The sequence below is a fragment of the Phyllostomus hastatus genome, unplaced genomic scaffold (assembly GCF_019186645.2).
Source record: "Phyllostomus hastatus isolate PE091 unplaced genomic scaffold, TTU_PhHast_1.1 phas_scaffold_11, whole genome shotgun sequence".
NCBI lineage: Eukaryota > Metazoa > Chordata > Mammalia > Chiroptera > Phyllostomidae > Phyllostomus > Phyllostomus hastatus.
The window spans coordinates 95,720-110,882 of record NW_025334005.1 but is presented as its reverse complement, the minus strand read 5'-3'; the positions used below and the strand labels follow the sequence as shown (position 1 = coordinate 110,882).

At 68.1% G+C, this 15,163-nt stretch overlaps 2 protein-coding genes across 2 annotated transcripts in view; one reads left to right on the top strand and one right to left on the bottom strand.

Annotated features, from left to right (window-relative positions):
- LOC123829211 (collagen alpha-1(I) chain-like) overlaps positions 1-15,163 on the bottom strand; it is a 30,330-nt gene that overhangs the window by 2,290 nt on the left and 12,877 nt on the right. Inside the window, exons 5-9 of the mRNA XM_045854734.1 lie at positions 9,377-9,870; positions 8,553-8,840; positions 7,758-7,945; positions 7,423-7,649; positions 6,396-6,689 (exon numbers count right to left, since the gene is read on the bottom strand). Of these exons, the coding sequence (XP_045710690.1) occupies positions 6,396-6,689; positions 7,423-7,649; positions 7,758-7,945; positions 8,553-8,840; positions 9,377-9,870 (1,491 nt within the window). The remainder of the gene's footprint in view (positions 1-6,395; positions 6,690-7,422; positions 7,650-7,757; positions 7,946-8,552; positions 8,841-9,376; positions 9,871-15,163) is intronic.
- Positions 11,967-15,163, top strand: part of OSBPL5 (oxysterol binding protein like 5) — a 38,643-nt gene continuing 35,446 nt past the window's right edge. Inside the window, 1 exon segment of the mRNA XM_045855347.1 lies at positions 11,967-12,087. The gene's annotated coding sequence lies outside the window, so the exon portion shown is untranslated.

The window sequence follows — 15,163 nt, the reverse complement described above, 5'->3', positions numbered from 1 at the left end:
GGCTTATGGGGGTGGCAGAATGGGGGCGCTGAGTTCCCACCTCCCTTCCTAAGGAGCCTCCACAGCCCTGGGTGTGCCCCCCTCCCCCAGACCCGCCTGCCTCCCCGGGTCCCCCACACCTAGCGGGGCTCACACAGGTTCCCGCATCCTCCTCGCACTCCCGGGGGAGACTGGAGCAGCACCAAGGACGTCCCAGGTGCTGCCAGCTGGAGATGCTTGCGCAGTGCCCGGCGCCAGGGTGACCCGGGACGTGGCCTCGGCTCTTCTGAGACTTTATCCGCAGCTGGCGAGTGTCGCACCTTAGCTGGCTGGCTGGGTCCGCAGCCGGCGGGCTCTGGACGGCAGTCCTTGGCTGCCCAGCGTATGTCGGCCTACCAGACCCCTGTCCACCCCGGGACCCAGGAGGGACTTCCTCCTCACTCCCATCTCCAGACCCTCATGTGGCTGCCAGGCCAGGGGCTGCTTGGCGACCCCTCCTCCTGGGCTCCGGTCCCCCGAGAGCCACAGAGCCTGGAGACAGGCCCAGCTGTCAGGCTGCCCAGGTGTGGGAGCAGCGTGGGGGCGGCACCCTCTCAGAGTGGGCCTGAGCGCCAGCCGCCCCACGCCCTGGCTGGGGAGGCCACGGCTGCAGAACTCCGAGCCCCCTGTCGCCGGCACCCCGCCACCGGCGGCAGCCACAGGCCTGGCCTGGCCGTCCTTGTCAGGTGTGTGAAGGAGAAGCCCTGCCGTGCCGGCTCCTGGCACAGATGGGGCCTGTCAGCTGCTTCACATCTCCGCTCGCTCCGCGCCCTTGGCGAGGCCCGTCTCCCCTTCTCCTCCGCGTCCTCCGTCTCCTCCGGTGCAGGCGCTTCCCCTGCCCTGCGGGCTCTCCGCAGAGGGCACAGGACGGGAGGGGCGGCCCCCCTCAGCGGACTCGGAGAAGGCTCCCCGCTCCCGAAGCCCCCTTACTGAGCCTGCAGACCAGGCTGGGGCCCACTGCTTCAGCCGGAGGCCCCCAGCGACTGGGACCCCGGGAACCACCCCAGCCTGGAGGGGCTCCCGGCGCAGCCAGGACGCCAGCACAGAGAACTGGATGGAGGGGAAGCTGCCGGGAGGCCTCCCTGGTGGAGGAGGAGAGACCCTTGGGCCAGGTCCCCTGCTGATGGGCTCCTGCCCAGCCCCTGAGCCCCTTTCCTCTCCTGCACCTGAGACATTGGCAAGGTCCCTGGTTTGGCCAATCACTGTCCGGCCTCAGTGCCCCTGCAGACACCTGCTGTCCACCTGTCACCACTCTTGAGCCCCTCCCCCAGACCCTCGTCAGGGCCCCTGGAGGCCTCGGTCTTCCCGAGGGCACCGTGGGTGTGTCTGAGTTTCCTGGGGTTGCCCTAACCAAGCCCCAGGGGCTGCGGGCTGGAAGTCCGGGATCGGGTGGGGCTGGCTCCCTCCAAGGCCATGAGGGAGAAGGCGGTCCAGGCCCCTTCCCAGCATCCAGTGGTGCGTCTGCCACCTTGGCTGTTCCTTGGCGTGTGGCGGCATCGCCGTGGCTCTGGCCAGCTGGCAGGTGCCAGCCATGCTGCTCGTGCCCCAGGGGAGGGGATGCGGTGTTCCTGCTTCCCCACTACGCCCCAGAGCAACTTCCCCTCTGCCCAGCAGGGGTCACTGTGGGGTAAGGGTTTGCGGAAGGCGCTGGAGAACTTGCCAAAGGTGCTGGGAACCGGTGGGGTCAGAGGAGCCCCTGGGGAGACAGCTGAGACCCCAGCTGTGCCCAGCCGAGCAGCCAGTGCCAGAGGCCTCCCATGTCCACGGCGTGATCCGCCCCCCCCTCCCAGGGACAAGGAGCCGGCAACTCCGTCAGTGAATGAACTGATGCGGGTGCCGTGCAGGAGCGGGGCCACCCAGCACCGGAGCCCACCCATCCTGACCGGCAGGGCTAACGCAGCGCCCCTCGAGCCAGGCAGGGCCCTGCCACTCCCAGGCCTTCTGTCCTCAGCCCCCCTAAAAGCCCCGCACAGGCCGATGTTAAGAAAGCCTCCGTTTTACAGATAGAGGAGGCTGAGGCTTCGCAGGGTTATACAACTCGCAGAGCCGTTACTAAGCCGGAGCCTCAGGTCTTTGGGTGAATCATCCCTGCCTCCCCACCCTGGCTCGGCAGTGACCTTGGAGGGAGGGAGGGGTCATCAGACACTCTTCAGTATCCAGATGGTCCAGGTGTCACTTCCCTGTAGGAGCGAAGCTTCTTAGTGAACGACTGGCGACCAGCCACCGCTCACACCCCGGACCAATGACAGGGGCGCCCCTGCGGCCCGTGCACAAGAGTAGGGTGCAGAGCCGTGGTATCCAGGGGCCAGCAACATAAACAGAGAACCTCATCCGGGGTTTCAGGGGGCTCTCTAAGAAAGGGGTACACTCTGCAAGAGAGCCCCGGTAGGGCAGCACAAGCCCGGGTGGCCCTGCTGAAAGAGGAGGGTCCGCCTTGAACCCTGCCCCCATGGGACTGAGGAGGCCCTGCGGACCTGCCAGATGGGCCACCGTGGTTCTGCCCTAAGCATTCCCTGTGCCCCTGTCTCAGGGCTGGGGGGGGCACCCCAGCCCAGGCTGGAGAGGGAGCAGGAGGCCGGGGGTCAGGGAGGGCCCTTACACACACATGGGCCCCGCCCGGGCCTGCCAGGAGGCTGGTGCTCAGGACTGGGGTGGGGGTTCCCTGGGGCGGGGTGCCCTTTGTGCCTCCTCACTTAGGGAGGGGAGGGCGACATTCCCGAGGCCTCCTCCCCTTCTCCTTCAGCCTCCTGTTTGTCGGGAAGGAGCTCACTCAAGGGCCCCTTAAAGACCTGCCCTGGTCAGAAAGAGCCAGAAAGAGCAAAGGGGCCTGGTGGGAAAGGGTGCAGGTGGCCACAGGCCTGAGGTGTCCCCTTCCAGCTGCCACACCCTTGTCCCCAAGGCCGAGGCTGCTTTCCTGGCAAGGTGTCCCTGGAGAGTCCAGGGCAGTGAGACTCCCGAGGGGGACCCCTGCTCCTCCCTGAAACCCTCTCCCCCCCGAGCTGGAAGCCCACCGCTCACGGTGCTTTGCTCCCAGCGACCATCTGTAAACTAGGGAGGCGTTTGTGCATGGGGGCGCGGCGGGGGGGGGTGGTGAAAGGCCTGGAGCTAGGCCCCCCAAGCCAGTTCCAGCTCCCCTTCGGAGGTGGGGGGACCCCACCCCAGAGCCTGAGTGTCGGCGTCCCATGCCCTGGGCGGGCAGGCTGGGGAGCCCAGGAGCCCGTGGGAGCTGAATCTGCTGCCTGCCTGCTGTGCTCGGGTTTGGGTGCTGCCTGCCCCAAGGGAAGGGAGCATCTCCTGGGGAGCCAGTGAAACTTCTGGGGCCTGGGCCCCTCCGGCCCCCCGCCGAGGACACGGAAATCTGAGGAGGGGGAGGCCTCCGCATCTCCAGGCCCCTCCGCTCCTTGTAGCGGGACTGAGGGCTAGGGAGAGGGAGGGGCTCTGTGAGGAGGGGGGCTGCCACCTCCCTTGGAAAACAGGTGGGAAATGAGGAGGGGGCAGAAACAACCACCAGGACCTGGGGGGCCAGCCACGTCTGTCCCCATGTGGGTCACTAGCCCCGCCATGGTGCCTGTCGCCACCCACCACATCCCACCTGCTCTTGCCCCTTTTGCTTAAGGTCCAAGACCCCACTGGCTGCGGGGGCGCAAGGCAGCTGTGAGATAGGAGGATGGAGGTGCTGGGGGTGCCCCATAGCCGCTGGGATCCCTGGGCGGCGATGCTCGGGCCAGCCCACCCACAGAGACCAGACTCGAGCCCACACAACAGGCGTGTGGGACGCGACAGAACCGCCCCAACTGGAGCGGAAGGAGGTAGCAATCCGAGGGCCGGGACAGCAGAGTCCTCGCAAATCACCGATGTTCCCAGGATCTGCGGGCCCCTGAGCTGGGCTGAGAACCCTGGCCTCCACGGACCCTGACAGACCAACCCAGGCAGAGACGACCTCGCCCCAGGGCTCGTGGCTGGACCACTCAGCTCCCAGGGGAATGGGGGAGCTGATGAGCAGGGGCTATCTGGGAGGGCTTCCAGGAGGAGGCGAGCCCAGAGCTGAAACCCAGTGGGATTACAAGCAGAAGCGGTGCAGGCTGGGGAGAGCATGCCCCTGTGGAGGGGGCAGCAGTGCACGCCAGGCTGAGGTTGTGCCTTCCCACTGTTTATCCCCCCCCACCCCGAGTATTCTCCGCCCTCATGCAGTCGAGCCCTGGCAAACTCCCCATTCACTCCCCTCGGCTCCATTCCAGAAGCCACTGGTCCCCGTGCACAGGCCGGGGCCCTCCCTCTCAGAGCCACCCTGCCGCACGGCCCCCCGCCCTAACCTTCTCTGTCTGCCTCAGCCACTCTCTGGAGCCCTGGTTCTTGGGTTGAAGGTGCATGAGAGACCCCGGGACACAAGAGAGCTGACACCTGGCCCCTCCAGTGGTCTGTGGGTCCCCACACACACGCACCAGGCCCCTGGAACCTGCACTTGGTGGCTGTAAGCAGCGGCTTGAACCCTCGTAACTGGGGCCCTGCATCTGCACCCTGAGTGGAACGAGGCCCTCGCCCAATGTAGCTGGGGCCCGGCCAGCAGCAGCCCTTCCGACAAAGCCAGGCCCAGGCCCAGGCTGGTGCGTGGACATGCCCGCCCTCCCCACAGCCCCTGCCATGTCCTTTGAGGACCACTGTCACCCGGGTGCACAGAACCGGGGGACGCCCACAGGGGCTGTAATGCGGCCCAGAACCCCCTTCCGAGTTTCCGAGGGACAGACTTTTGCCTCCACTGGAAAACTCATGGGAGCAACGGCACTTTTGACCGGGAATAAAGACGGAGCTGGTCTGGTTAGACCCGGGGGAGGTGCGGGCCCCGTCCCGGCCCTCTCCCGCCCCTTTGACAACCACGGCCAGACGTCAGCTGTGAGATGGGCTACTTTTCTGTGTGGTTTGCCTGAAACCCGATAAAACCGCCGTCTATTTAGGTGGCTGCGTGGCTCTGCACAGGGCGCCCTCCACTGGCAGCCTGTCCTTCCTGCCTCCTAGGCTCTGACGCCCCCGTGGGCATGACCACCCAGCCACTCTCAGCGGCGGCTGGGGGTCCCGAGGATAAGCCAGCAGCAAGCGGAGGCATCTGTCCCCCCACCACTGGTGACAGGGGGTGGGAGGGAGAGCCCAGGCAGCGTGGGCGTGGATCCTGTGGCCGTGGGCCCACCACCCCCAGGAGCCGAGTTCATCGCGGGTTTCCAGGCTCAGCGCTGGAGTTTGCCTGGGCCAGCTGGTTGGCATTTTCATGGATCTCGAAGCTCGCTCCGCCGCCACGGAGATGAACGGCGGGCCCCCTCAGGCCACATGGTTTTCGCACGTTTCCGTCATTTCAGCAAGTTCCGCCGAACGGTGCCGTCTGGACTGTGTTAACTCGCAAGAGGCCCGAGGCAGAAATGTAACATCCCACGTTGGAACAAGCAGAACCTTCGATAGCGACCAGGGCGGTCAGGGTCAGCGGAGTGAGGATTGTGTGGGTGGCAGGGCGAGGACTTCCAGGAACACCAGTGTTCATGAGTGAGGATCCGCAGGCATCGCTGGTGCCTGGGGGGCCGGGCCTTCCCCATCCCGCCCCCAGAGGACCAGGCACAGACAGGAGCTGGGGGCCTGCCCTGGCCGTAGGTGCAGCCGCGGTGGAGGGCCAGGCTCGCGCTCCCCTCACGAAAGCCGACCTGGACAGCCCACCTTGTCTCCTCTGCACCAGCAGGTGGGTGAGTGAGATGAGTGAGGACACCCCGTTTCCTGCCGCGCCCCCCGGGGGCAACCACGTGCCCCTTTCTGCCGGGCCCGGCAGTGTGAGGGGCGCCCGGCAGCCTGCTGGCCTGCTCCCGAGGCCACAACGTGTGATATTGCAATAGACCGAAGTCCAGTGAGACTCGGGCTCTCAAAAAATGCAAAACGGCACCATTCTTTTCACTCAGTGTTTTTTACTTGGTAAAATAGGGTTGGTTTTTGTAAACAGTGTGTTGTCCAAGTTCGCGTAATGGGTTCGTCCCGCTGTTCCTGGCGGGCTATCTCCAAACCGAGAGGGCGGCCGCGGGCCAAGGCTCCAGCCTCCGTGCCGCCGGGAAAGCCCCCACTGCCTGCTCCACCCGCTTCAACCCAGGGCAGGCCGGGGGCTTGAGGCTGGGGACAGGAAGGGGCGGGCAGGCCTGAACCAGCTCTAGCCCGCGCCTTTCGGGACCCCGAGTCCGCGTCCTCAAAGGAAGACCCGGAACACAGGCATTTAGAACGGGGAAGAAGTTCACGGTGCCAAGGGCAGGCCGGCGCCGCGGCCTCGCAGCTGCGCCAAGGCAAAGTGGCTGCGTGATCCGCAAGGTCGCCCGCTGCAGAGGGTGACCTGCGTCCACAGCCAAACCCCGCACCTGTCAGCGTGACCCCACCGGGACCCAGGGCCTTCGCAGATGTGGTCGAGCGGAGGAGTTCCACACGAGACCGTTCCGGGTGGTCTGGGCGGAGGGAAACGGCGATGGGAGGCGCAGGCGCACAGAGGGGGCGTGTCCACGCGACGGCGGAGGCGCGCACTGGAGGGATGAGTCCGCAATCCGAGGCCGCTAAGGACCGCCAGCGCCTCCTCCCGCGGAGTCCCAGCTCCTGCGTCTGAGGCTGCTCTGGCCGCAGGAGAGGCGGCAGGCAATCTAGCTCGGCTCCCGGTGGCCCTGCGGGAGTCCGAGGCCGGGGACGTGGCAGCCTCCTGCAGTACCCGCTCCTCCTCCAGGCGCTGTCCAGCCCCTGGGGTTTCTTCGTTACCACGACCGGTTCCAGGGCGCGTCACCCCATCTCCGGGCAACGCCCACCTCGGCCGTGCTCGCTCCGCGGTGCCAAGTGCAGTGGACACTGACCCCACACAGGACAGCTGGACATGGTCTGGGGGCCCGGGACCTCCGCTCCAAGAGCTGCCTGTAGCCGTGAGCTGCTCCAAGCTCAGCACAGCGCCCCGCCCCCACCCCCACGGGACTCAGCGCTGCATGCTCCCCACAGGCCCACCGCCCTTCCAGCCTCCCGGACAGTCCCGCTGCCTCGTCCTGTGAACAGCGCCTCCTTGTTCTCGCAGGTAGCAGGACAGGGACTGCCACCAGGAGAGATGGGACGTTCCACGTCATCAGGTCATTGTTGGTACGTCGCTGTCAACCCGAGTCGGGGCCGAGCTGTGTTAATCTGTAGAACCTGTGCGCGTGAGAGAGGGACAGTGGAGACGGACAGACAGACAGAAGGACAGAGAGGCGGGGCCACCGGCAGCAGCCTGTTCTGGAGGCCCCAGCTCGGTGCCGGAGCTGCCCAGAGGCCCCGAGGGAGACTGTGCCGCTGAATGTCACAGGTTTCCTGAGAGAACGGAAAGTGGCGGTTTCGAGGTGCCCACACCTGACCTGGTGACTCAGCCCTGGAAGATACCAGCACTCAGCTTCCCCCGGGGGCCGGGGCGGGACACGTCTGAGGACACGTGTGGGGACACGGTGCCTCTCTGCTCGTCCCCACACACTCCCTCGGGCTCCTCTGTGGGGGCTGAGCCCACGGGGACCAGGCTGGAGGGCCGGGGCTCCCCTGGGTGGAGCTGCAGCCGGCATGCAGGCCTGCCTTGGCCACTGCCCAGCTGCCTGGCCTGGAGCTGGGCACTGAGCCTGGAGGGATGGGGAGAATGGGGACCACCTCCGGGTAGAGGAGTGGACGCAGTGGGCCGTGCGTGGAAACGGGAACACGGTGCCTGGCATGTACCGAGCGACCGATACCGGGCAGTAGCCACGGCCATTTTTGTGGTGAGCCGCTGCATTGCGGAGACCGCGGCAGGGCCTCGTGGGGGTGAGCTCAGCCCCACTCCCCAGATAAGGGGGTGAGGGGTGCACAGCGACGACGTTTCCAGAGTTGCCCCTGAGCGTCTAGCAAAGTCTGCAGGCCTCGTTTCTGGGACAAACTTGCCCTGGGGGTGACAGGACCAGCCTCACCCACGCTGGCCCAAGCCCTGAATCACCCCACGGCTGCCCGCAGTAGGAAGGGCCAGCACTCGGCCTCACAAGGTGACTCTGAGGGGACCAGGCTGTCCTGGGGGAGCTCAGAGCAGGCTGCAGCAGCACCACCCCATAAGCCCTGGCCCCTCTGATAAGCATGGCGGGCTGGAGCTCCTGGCCTGGGGAAGTCCACACCTGCCCTAACCAGGCGGGCGGGCGGGCGGGGTGCTGCAGCCGGGAGGAGGGAAGGGACATGGCCGGGGCGCCCTCCTGGCTGGCTGTGTGGGGCGGAGCTAGGGCGGCGACCCTGCCCCTGCTCCCCTCCAAGGACACGATGCAACTCCAGAGCTGCGCAGGCTGCCCCCCTCAGCCCTGCCTGCTGGTCTTGCTGTGTCCCAACCAGGGGTGCTTTAGAGCTGCCCCCAGGCTCTCAGCCCAACAGGAAGGGAGCAGAGGGACACGCACCTGACCACCAGCAGGTCTGACAGGGAAGGAGGCTGCCCGGCCCCTCGCATGGGAACCAGCTGGGAAGTTCTGGTTGGGAAAAGCCACCCTCGCCCGCAGCACCCAGCACCCTACCTGGCCGAGGGTGCCAGGAAGCAGCCTGGCCTCGGGGGACAGATGCCAGAACCAGGCACTGTGGGGTCCGAAGACCAGGCCGGAGCTCATAGCGCCTCCAGGGGAGGGGGGACCCCAGATGGAGACGGGAGGCCCCTCGCCCCCCTGCATCTGTCTGGGGTTGCCATCGGACCAGAGGGTCTTTTCCACACCAGAGGACTTCTGGGGCCTCAGATGCTGTCTGGAGGTAGAAGGGATGAGGGGGACCCCCAGCAGGAAGTCGCGGGGTGGGCTTCTAGCCGGAGAACCCTGAGCAAAAGGTGACGAGGGACCTGGAGCGCACATGTGGCACAGGGGTCAGCGCTCTGGTGTCCCTCCCGTGTTCTGGTGGCCTCAGTGACGGGAGGACACGGGAACGGTCTACTGGGCTCGGAAAGAGAGAGAGGACACCCCACCCTCTGGCTGTGGTGGGCTGATGTGGGGCACACATCCCTGACCATGGTGCTCCCTGCACCCCGAAATGCAAGAACCCCTAGAGGCTAGTCCCACTGGCCACCTCCCCCACCCCTCCCAGCCTCCTGTCCGTGTTCGGGGTGGTGTCCAGACTGACTTCTGAAGGACCTTCTCAGGGAACATGAGCCCCCGAGTGTGCCAGGGAGAGGGGCCTGGGAGAGGCAGAGAACCCGCGGGGACTGGAGGGACCGGGGTCCCTGGTGCCCGCTCCGGCACGGCCGATCCCGCCCGGGTTTTGCAGCTGCTCGCTCCTCTCCTCCTCCTCCCTCCCTCCTTCCCTCCCCGAATGCGCTGGGATCAGTCTTCTGGCATTTCCTGCAGCCGGGCCGCACCGCCAGCTGAGACCCTGTGCCTGTCCGGCGCCCCGAGCTCTCCACACGGTATGAGCGCAGGAGCGCGGCGGCGAGCTGCGGGATCGGGCCGGGAGGGGGCCTCAAGGGGCCCGGGAGGGATGTGGGGAGGGACCTGGGGAGGGGTCCCGAGAGGCCGAGGCGCAGAGGGCCCGGAGCGTCCAGTGGGCCGCCAGCAGCCAGCCTCGGGGGTGGGGGAGCCCGTGTCGCAGCTCCTGGGGACTGGGGCGAGGCCCCTCGGACCCCACAGTGGCCCGTGCCGCAGAGACCCGCCCTGGCCTGTCGGGCCGGGAGCCCTGAGTGGCGCGCCCGGTCCAGGCGCGGGTGAGTTGGGGCGCGGGCGGGGCCAGGGTGTGGGAGCAGCAGGGGCAGCCCTGCGCCCCACTTGGTGAGGCTGGAAGGGAGTGGGAAGGGGAGGGGAGGGGCTGTGTCTGCCTGCCTCCGGGAGCCGGGTCTCTGCCCCCAGCGGGGCCGACCTGGTCCAGAAGGGGCGGGGGGGGGGGGGGGGGGGGGGGGGGGGGGGATGCTGACGGTGCGCCTGGACTGGCTCTGGGACCGGGTCTGGCGTCCCAGCTCTGGGCTCGGTTCCCAGGGCCGCTCTGTCTGGGTCCCCGGTGAGGGGTTGTCAGCTCACCCAGCAGCCACGGGCTCCACCTCTAGGCCACAGACCCCCTAAAGATTTGGAGACTCAAAAACTGCCCTGGGGGCCTGAGTCCAAAGGAGGCTGCTGGGGGCCCACAGGCCGATGGGGCATGGGGTTGGGGGCTGTCAGCAGCCACGGGGGCCCACTCACCAGCCTGGGCTCCCAGGAAGTGCCCCCCCACGCCCCGCCCTCAGCGGGGCTGCCTGCCGTCCGCATGCAGCTGGCTGGAGTCAGGGTCTGAGTGGCTCCGGGGGTGCGGACAGGTCCTCCAGGGAGGAGGTGGGCTCCCTGCCCCTCCGCCATCCTCGGGCTGCACCAGGCAGAGGCACTGGCGGGAGCTCCTCCCCCCCCCCACCACCTGCATGAGGAGTAATTTACACACGTGTCTGTCTGTCCGCCTGAGCCCCTTCAAGGTGCCTTTTACAGATGGACCTCTGCGACCGTCCCCCTGGGTCCAGCCACCGGGCTGGGGGCAGGCGCCGGCTGTCACAGCCAGGGACTTGAGCCCAGCCTTTGGGATGGGCGTGTCCGCCCTCGGATCTGTGTGCCAGGGTGGGTCCAGGTCCCAGACGGCGGAGATCCCGCCCACACAATAGCGGCGGCTGCTGCGGGCCTGTCGCGGCTGTCTGGCCCCAGTCCCTGGGCTGTCGGGGGCCTGGCCACTCTTTCAACTCCACAGGGTTTGCAGGGTGCAGGCAGTCCAGGGGTGCCTGTGCCCCCCTCGGGCTTCAGGCTCCAGAGCTGTGGATCCCATTGTCTGCCCGCATGTGCGTGGGCCGGGGGGCCGGGGGGCGGGGGGGGCGCTGAGAGCCTGCTCTGCCGTGCCAGGCTGTATGCAGAAAAGGTGACAGAGCAGATGGCCCGGCGAGGGCTTCGTCTTGGGGACTCTGCTGTGCAGGTGCTGCACCCTGGGCAGGGCCTCCTGGACGCTGGACGCTGGGGGCTGGGGGCTGGGGGCTGGCCGGCCCCTGGGCCCTGAATCGGCGGAGCCCTTCAGAGTCGGCCCCGGCTCCGTGCAGAATGCTGACGGCAGGCGTCCCCCGCAACACACCCCCCGGCCACGGGACGGCGGGCACTACGCTGAGCGTGTCCGGGACCAGTTTCCGACGTGCTCGCTACATGTGGGGAGGGGGCAAAAACCCCAGGGCCAGGCAGTGGTCTGAAGGCCGTCCTGTGCCCTTGGCAGCTGTTTCGGGCCCTCGTGCTGGGCGCTGATTCCGCGGTTGGGCCAGCGATGGGCCCACGAGCACAGACACACGTGGTGTGCCGGTGGGGCCGGCTCCCGAGGTGGCAGACGCTTGCCCCACCCAGTCTCGTGCGTCGTTCTGGGGACCGGTGTCCGGCCACAGCTGAGAGACAGTGCGGACCCAGCTCGGGGGTGCCCAGTGCGCACAGTAGGACCCCAGTCACTCTGAGGGGCAGGCCGCTGTCGGGTGCAGCTCCGTGTGCGGGGCCGCCGTTGGCCGGGTGCAGGGGGTGCCAGGAGTCCGGTGGGCGGCGTCCTATGTTGGGTGGTGCGGGACAGGCTGTGACCTCCCGAAGGCCGCCAGGCGCCTGCCCTGTGGGGGCGCCCACGCCGTTCACAGCCGGCACGGAGGGCCAGAGCGCTGCTCCGTGTGGAGGGCCCTGCGGCCCGTGGCCTGCAGCAGGCGAGGGGCCAGGGCAGGGCGAGCCCTCGGAGGGTTTGCACCGGCCTCGCCGGGCTCCCTGCCCGTGAGGGCTGCTCGCTGGGGGCCGCGCGAGCGGGGAGAGGTCCTCCCGCAGGGGGTGGGGGTGCGCTCGGTCAGGCACAGAGAGCTCGGACTTTGGGCCGGGTCAGGGTGTTCTGGGCCAGGGCCCCGCGGCACGTGCCCAGGGCGTGAGGCCGATGATGCCGGTGTCCATGCCAGGGTGGGGGGGCAGGGGGGACAGCCATGCACTCAGGACCTGCCTGGTCCTGCCAGGCCCTTCCTCCGGACCCGAGCCAGGGCGTAGGTGCAGGGGACACAACAGTGGCTCCCACTGGCTCACAGCTCTGTGCAGCCAAGCGGCTGGGGACAAGCCTTCCGAGGTAAGGAACGTCGTAGGACTGAGACACGGGGCAGCCTCGAAGGGCTCCTGGGACCCCCGAGGAGGGGAACCCCTGTAACCAGGACCACAGGCCGGCGAGATGGGGGCAGACAGGCTCGATGACCCCGGGGAGGGGCCTTGGAACTAGCCGGCCATCGGAGAATTGCCAAGGGTATGTGGGTCATCGAGCTGCTGAGGGACAGTCCCCATCGCTCAGGATGTGAGCCTGGTTGGCCAGCTGGAAGGGAGGTGGGGTGCCCCCAGGGCCTCACAAATCTGGGAGCCCAGCTTAGCCTGGCCTCCCCCCACTGCCACCCCGCTGCCCGCTCCCCGACCCTGCTGTCCCCCAACTGCTACAGGCTCCTGTCCGAGGACCACACCAGCCATCCACGGGCTCCCCATTCCGGCCCCGCTAGTCCCTCTCCCCCAGCGGGCCCAGGATCGTTACCCATATAAACCACCCCCCGTAACTTCCCTGCAGAGTCCCTCGTGACCCCCACTGGGCTCAGAGCACTCCCCGACCCCTGTCCCTGCCCCACGGGCCCGGGAGGCTCAGGCCCCTCCTTGTTCCTCGCCCGCCCACGGGCGCCCAGCCTGCCCCAGGGCCTCTGCGCGGGATGCACCCTCTGCCCCGGGCGCTGACTCGGTTGTTGGCTCAGATGTCGCTTCTCTGGGAGGCCCTCTGTCCCCGACTGGGGCGCCCGTTCAGAGGGGCCGTGGCTTGTGTTCTGGTGGCAGGTACCCGAGCGTGAGGTGGTCTCCGTGGGCGTTGGTGGGATTGACTGTCTGACGTGGAGGCGGCAGCGGGCCGAGCCGGGCCCACCGAGGCGCTGTCGGTGCACGAGGTCCCTGTTTGCGTGTTGCCTGAATGCCCGGCTCTCTTCCCGGGCCTGGCACACAGTAGGTGCCCTGAGGTCCTGGGGAGCCTTCGACCTGTCTTTGCCCAGGGAAGCCGGTGGCTGGACCCCGACGCCCCTCCTGCGTCTCCCACCCCCAGTCCCTCCCCTTCACCGGCTCCCTCCCTCCCGTCCCCAGGGTGGGGGACCCAGCCCACCTCCCCACACCCCAGGGTGCTAGCCTCCTGAACTGGAAGTACGGCGTGCAGAGGGGCTGACCTGGGAGGAGGCTCTGGCATTGTTTATTCGGGGGTGCTGACCTGCTGGCCCCTCTGACCCGGGGGCCGAAGGGCTGGAGGGGAGGTTGAGGCCCAGCGGAACACTGTCCTGCCCACTCACACAGGTTTTGCATGGGGACAGCCCGTCCCACAGGCCACGGGCCAGGCTGCCCTGTGACCAGCCAGGGGGGTCACTTCCCTCGTCCGAGGCAGGGGGAATTTGGAACCCAGATGACAGGCAAGTGTCTGGGAAGGGAGGGGGCAGTGAGGGCCTGGCGGGGGCAGTGAGGGCCTGGCGGGGGCGCGCTGGGCCCGGCCCAGAGCTGGGAGGGCGTGGAGCCTCCCGGGCCTCCTACTCCAGGGGGCAGGGGCGGCCGACACCGCTGTCCCTGCCCTGGCTGCTGACCCTTCCCTGGCCGGCTGGGCCCGCAGCCAGGGCCTGAATCCCAGTCGCTTCCACATGCCCGGGGAAGGGCAGTCCTCGCTGCTGAGGGGCAGGACCCCTGGATTGGGGGGGAGGGGGCGCGGGGGCGGCACCGGTGTGCCTGCCTGTCAGGGTGAATCCGTCAGGGCCGCAGTGGGGACGTGCCTGCCCACCCGTCTGGATGAGTGTGGGGGAGACTCACTTCAAGGGCCCAGGTCTCCGCACTGGGCCGGCAGGGGCGGCTGTGGTGGCCCTGCGGCCTGCCTCCGCCCATCGTGGGAGAACCCCTGCCCCAGGAGGCCAGAGGAGGGGGCCCAGGGATGACCAGTGGGCGACTGAGCGGCGGGGATGGGAAGGCCGGGGCCCCGCCCCACCCCCGGTCAGCAGCCACGCATGCCCTTGCCGGGAGGCGCAGGCCAGAGAGGGGCTGAGCTCCCCAGGCTGGAGGCCTGGGGCCGTCGCCAGGGGAACCGGCCGGACATTCCCGGTCCGAGGCCTCTGGGGCTGCTCGTTGCCGTGTCTGGGGGTGGCTGGGCAGGGAGGCGAGCGAGCCAGCGTCGGATCTCAGTGGACAGGAGCGCAGGGTATGCCTCACGTTCCCTGATTTGTCACCAGCTCTCCGTCACCCGTGGGTGACACCCAGGGCCTGGGGGCCCTAGGCAGCCCGGCCCTGCCCTGGGCCATGGGGCTGCGGGGCCCTCACCCCAGCCCTGGGAGACAGGGCCCGCGGAGCCCCACTCTTCCCGTTGGACCCTGGACCCAGCGCGGCCGCGTGGTGCGGGGCCCTGAGAACACGGCCGGGGCGGGGACGGAGCCCTTGCCCAGGCGGGAGGCCTGGCCCCACTTTCTCAGATCCCGAGGCCTGGCTGTGCTCGCCGAAGGTTCCAGCCCAGCGCCTCCCCCTCACCCCGCCCGCCCTCCCCAAGGAGTGCCCAGCCAAGCCGCGTTCCCAGGCGTGTCCTGTGGTTTTACTATATATGGACGGAGCCACAAACAAACACAGGCTCGCGGCCGCGCCACGGACGTGACAGGACTGCCGATGGCCCTCCCGTTGCCTCTCGCGCCTCGTGACCTCGGGGCTGCCGAGACCTCCAAACCCAGCTGCCACGTTCTTGTGCCGTGCGGTTCCGAGGGCTGTGCCCCAACTCGTGTCCCTGGCTTTTTATAAACAAGTCACCGTGTATGTCCATTCTCCCATAGGGACATGTCACCCCGGGAGCATGTCTGGTTTGCCGGCTTCTCTGGGGCGACGGCCCGGAGCGGGGTGTTGGGGTTCCAGTGGCTGCCCTCGACGCCCGGCACACGTTTTGGGGGGTGGGGCCTGGGGAGTTGGCCTTTCCCTGAGCAAATGGGGAAGAAGGACACACGGCGAATCCGGAGCCTAAATAACAAAGCTGCATGCACAGGGGTTTCTTCCCAGGCCCCGGTCCCGGGGTGGGTGGAGGTCAGAGGCTGAGCCTCCCGGTAGGGCGAGAGGGTCCTGGGCTCCCTGCTCCGTCTGCGGTCCAGATGCACTTCTGTGGCAAGGGCACTGAGTTT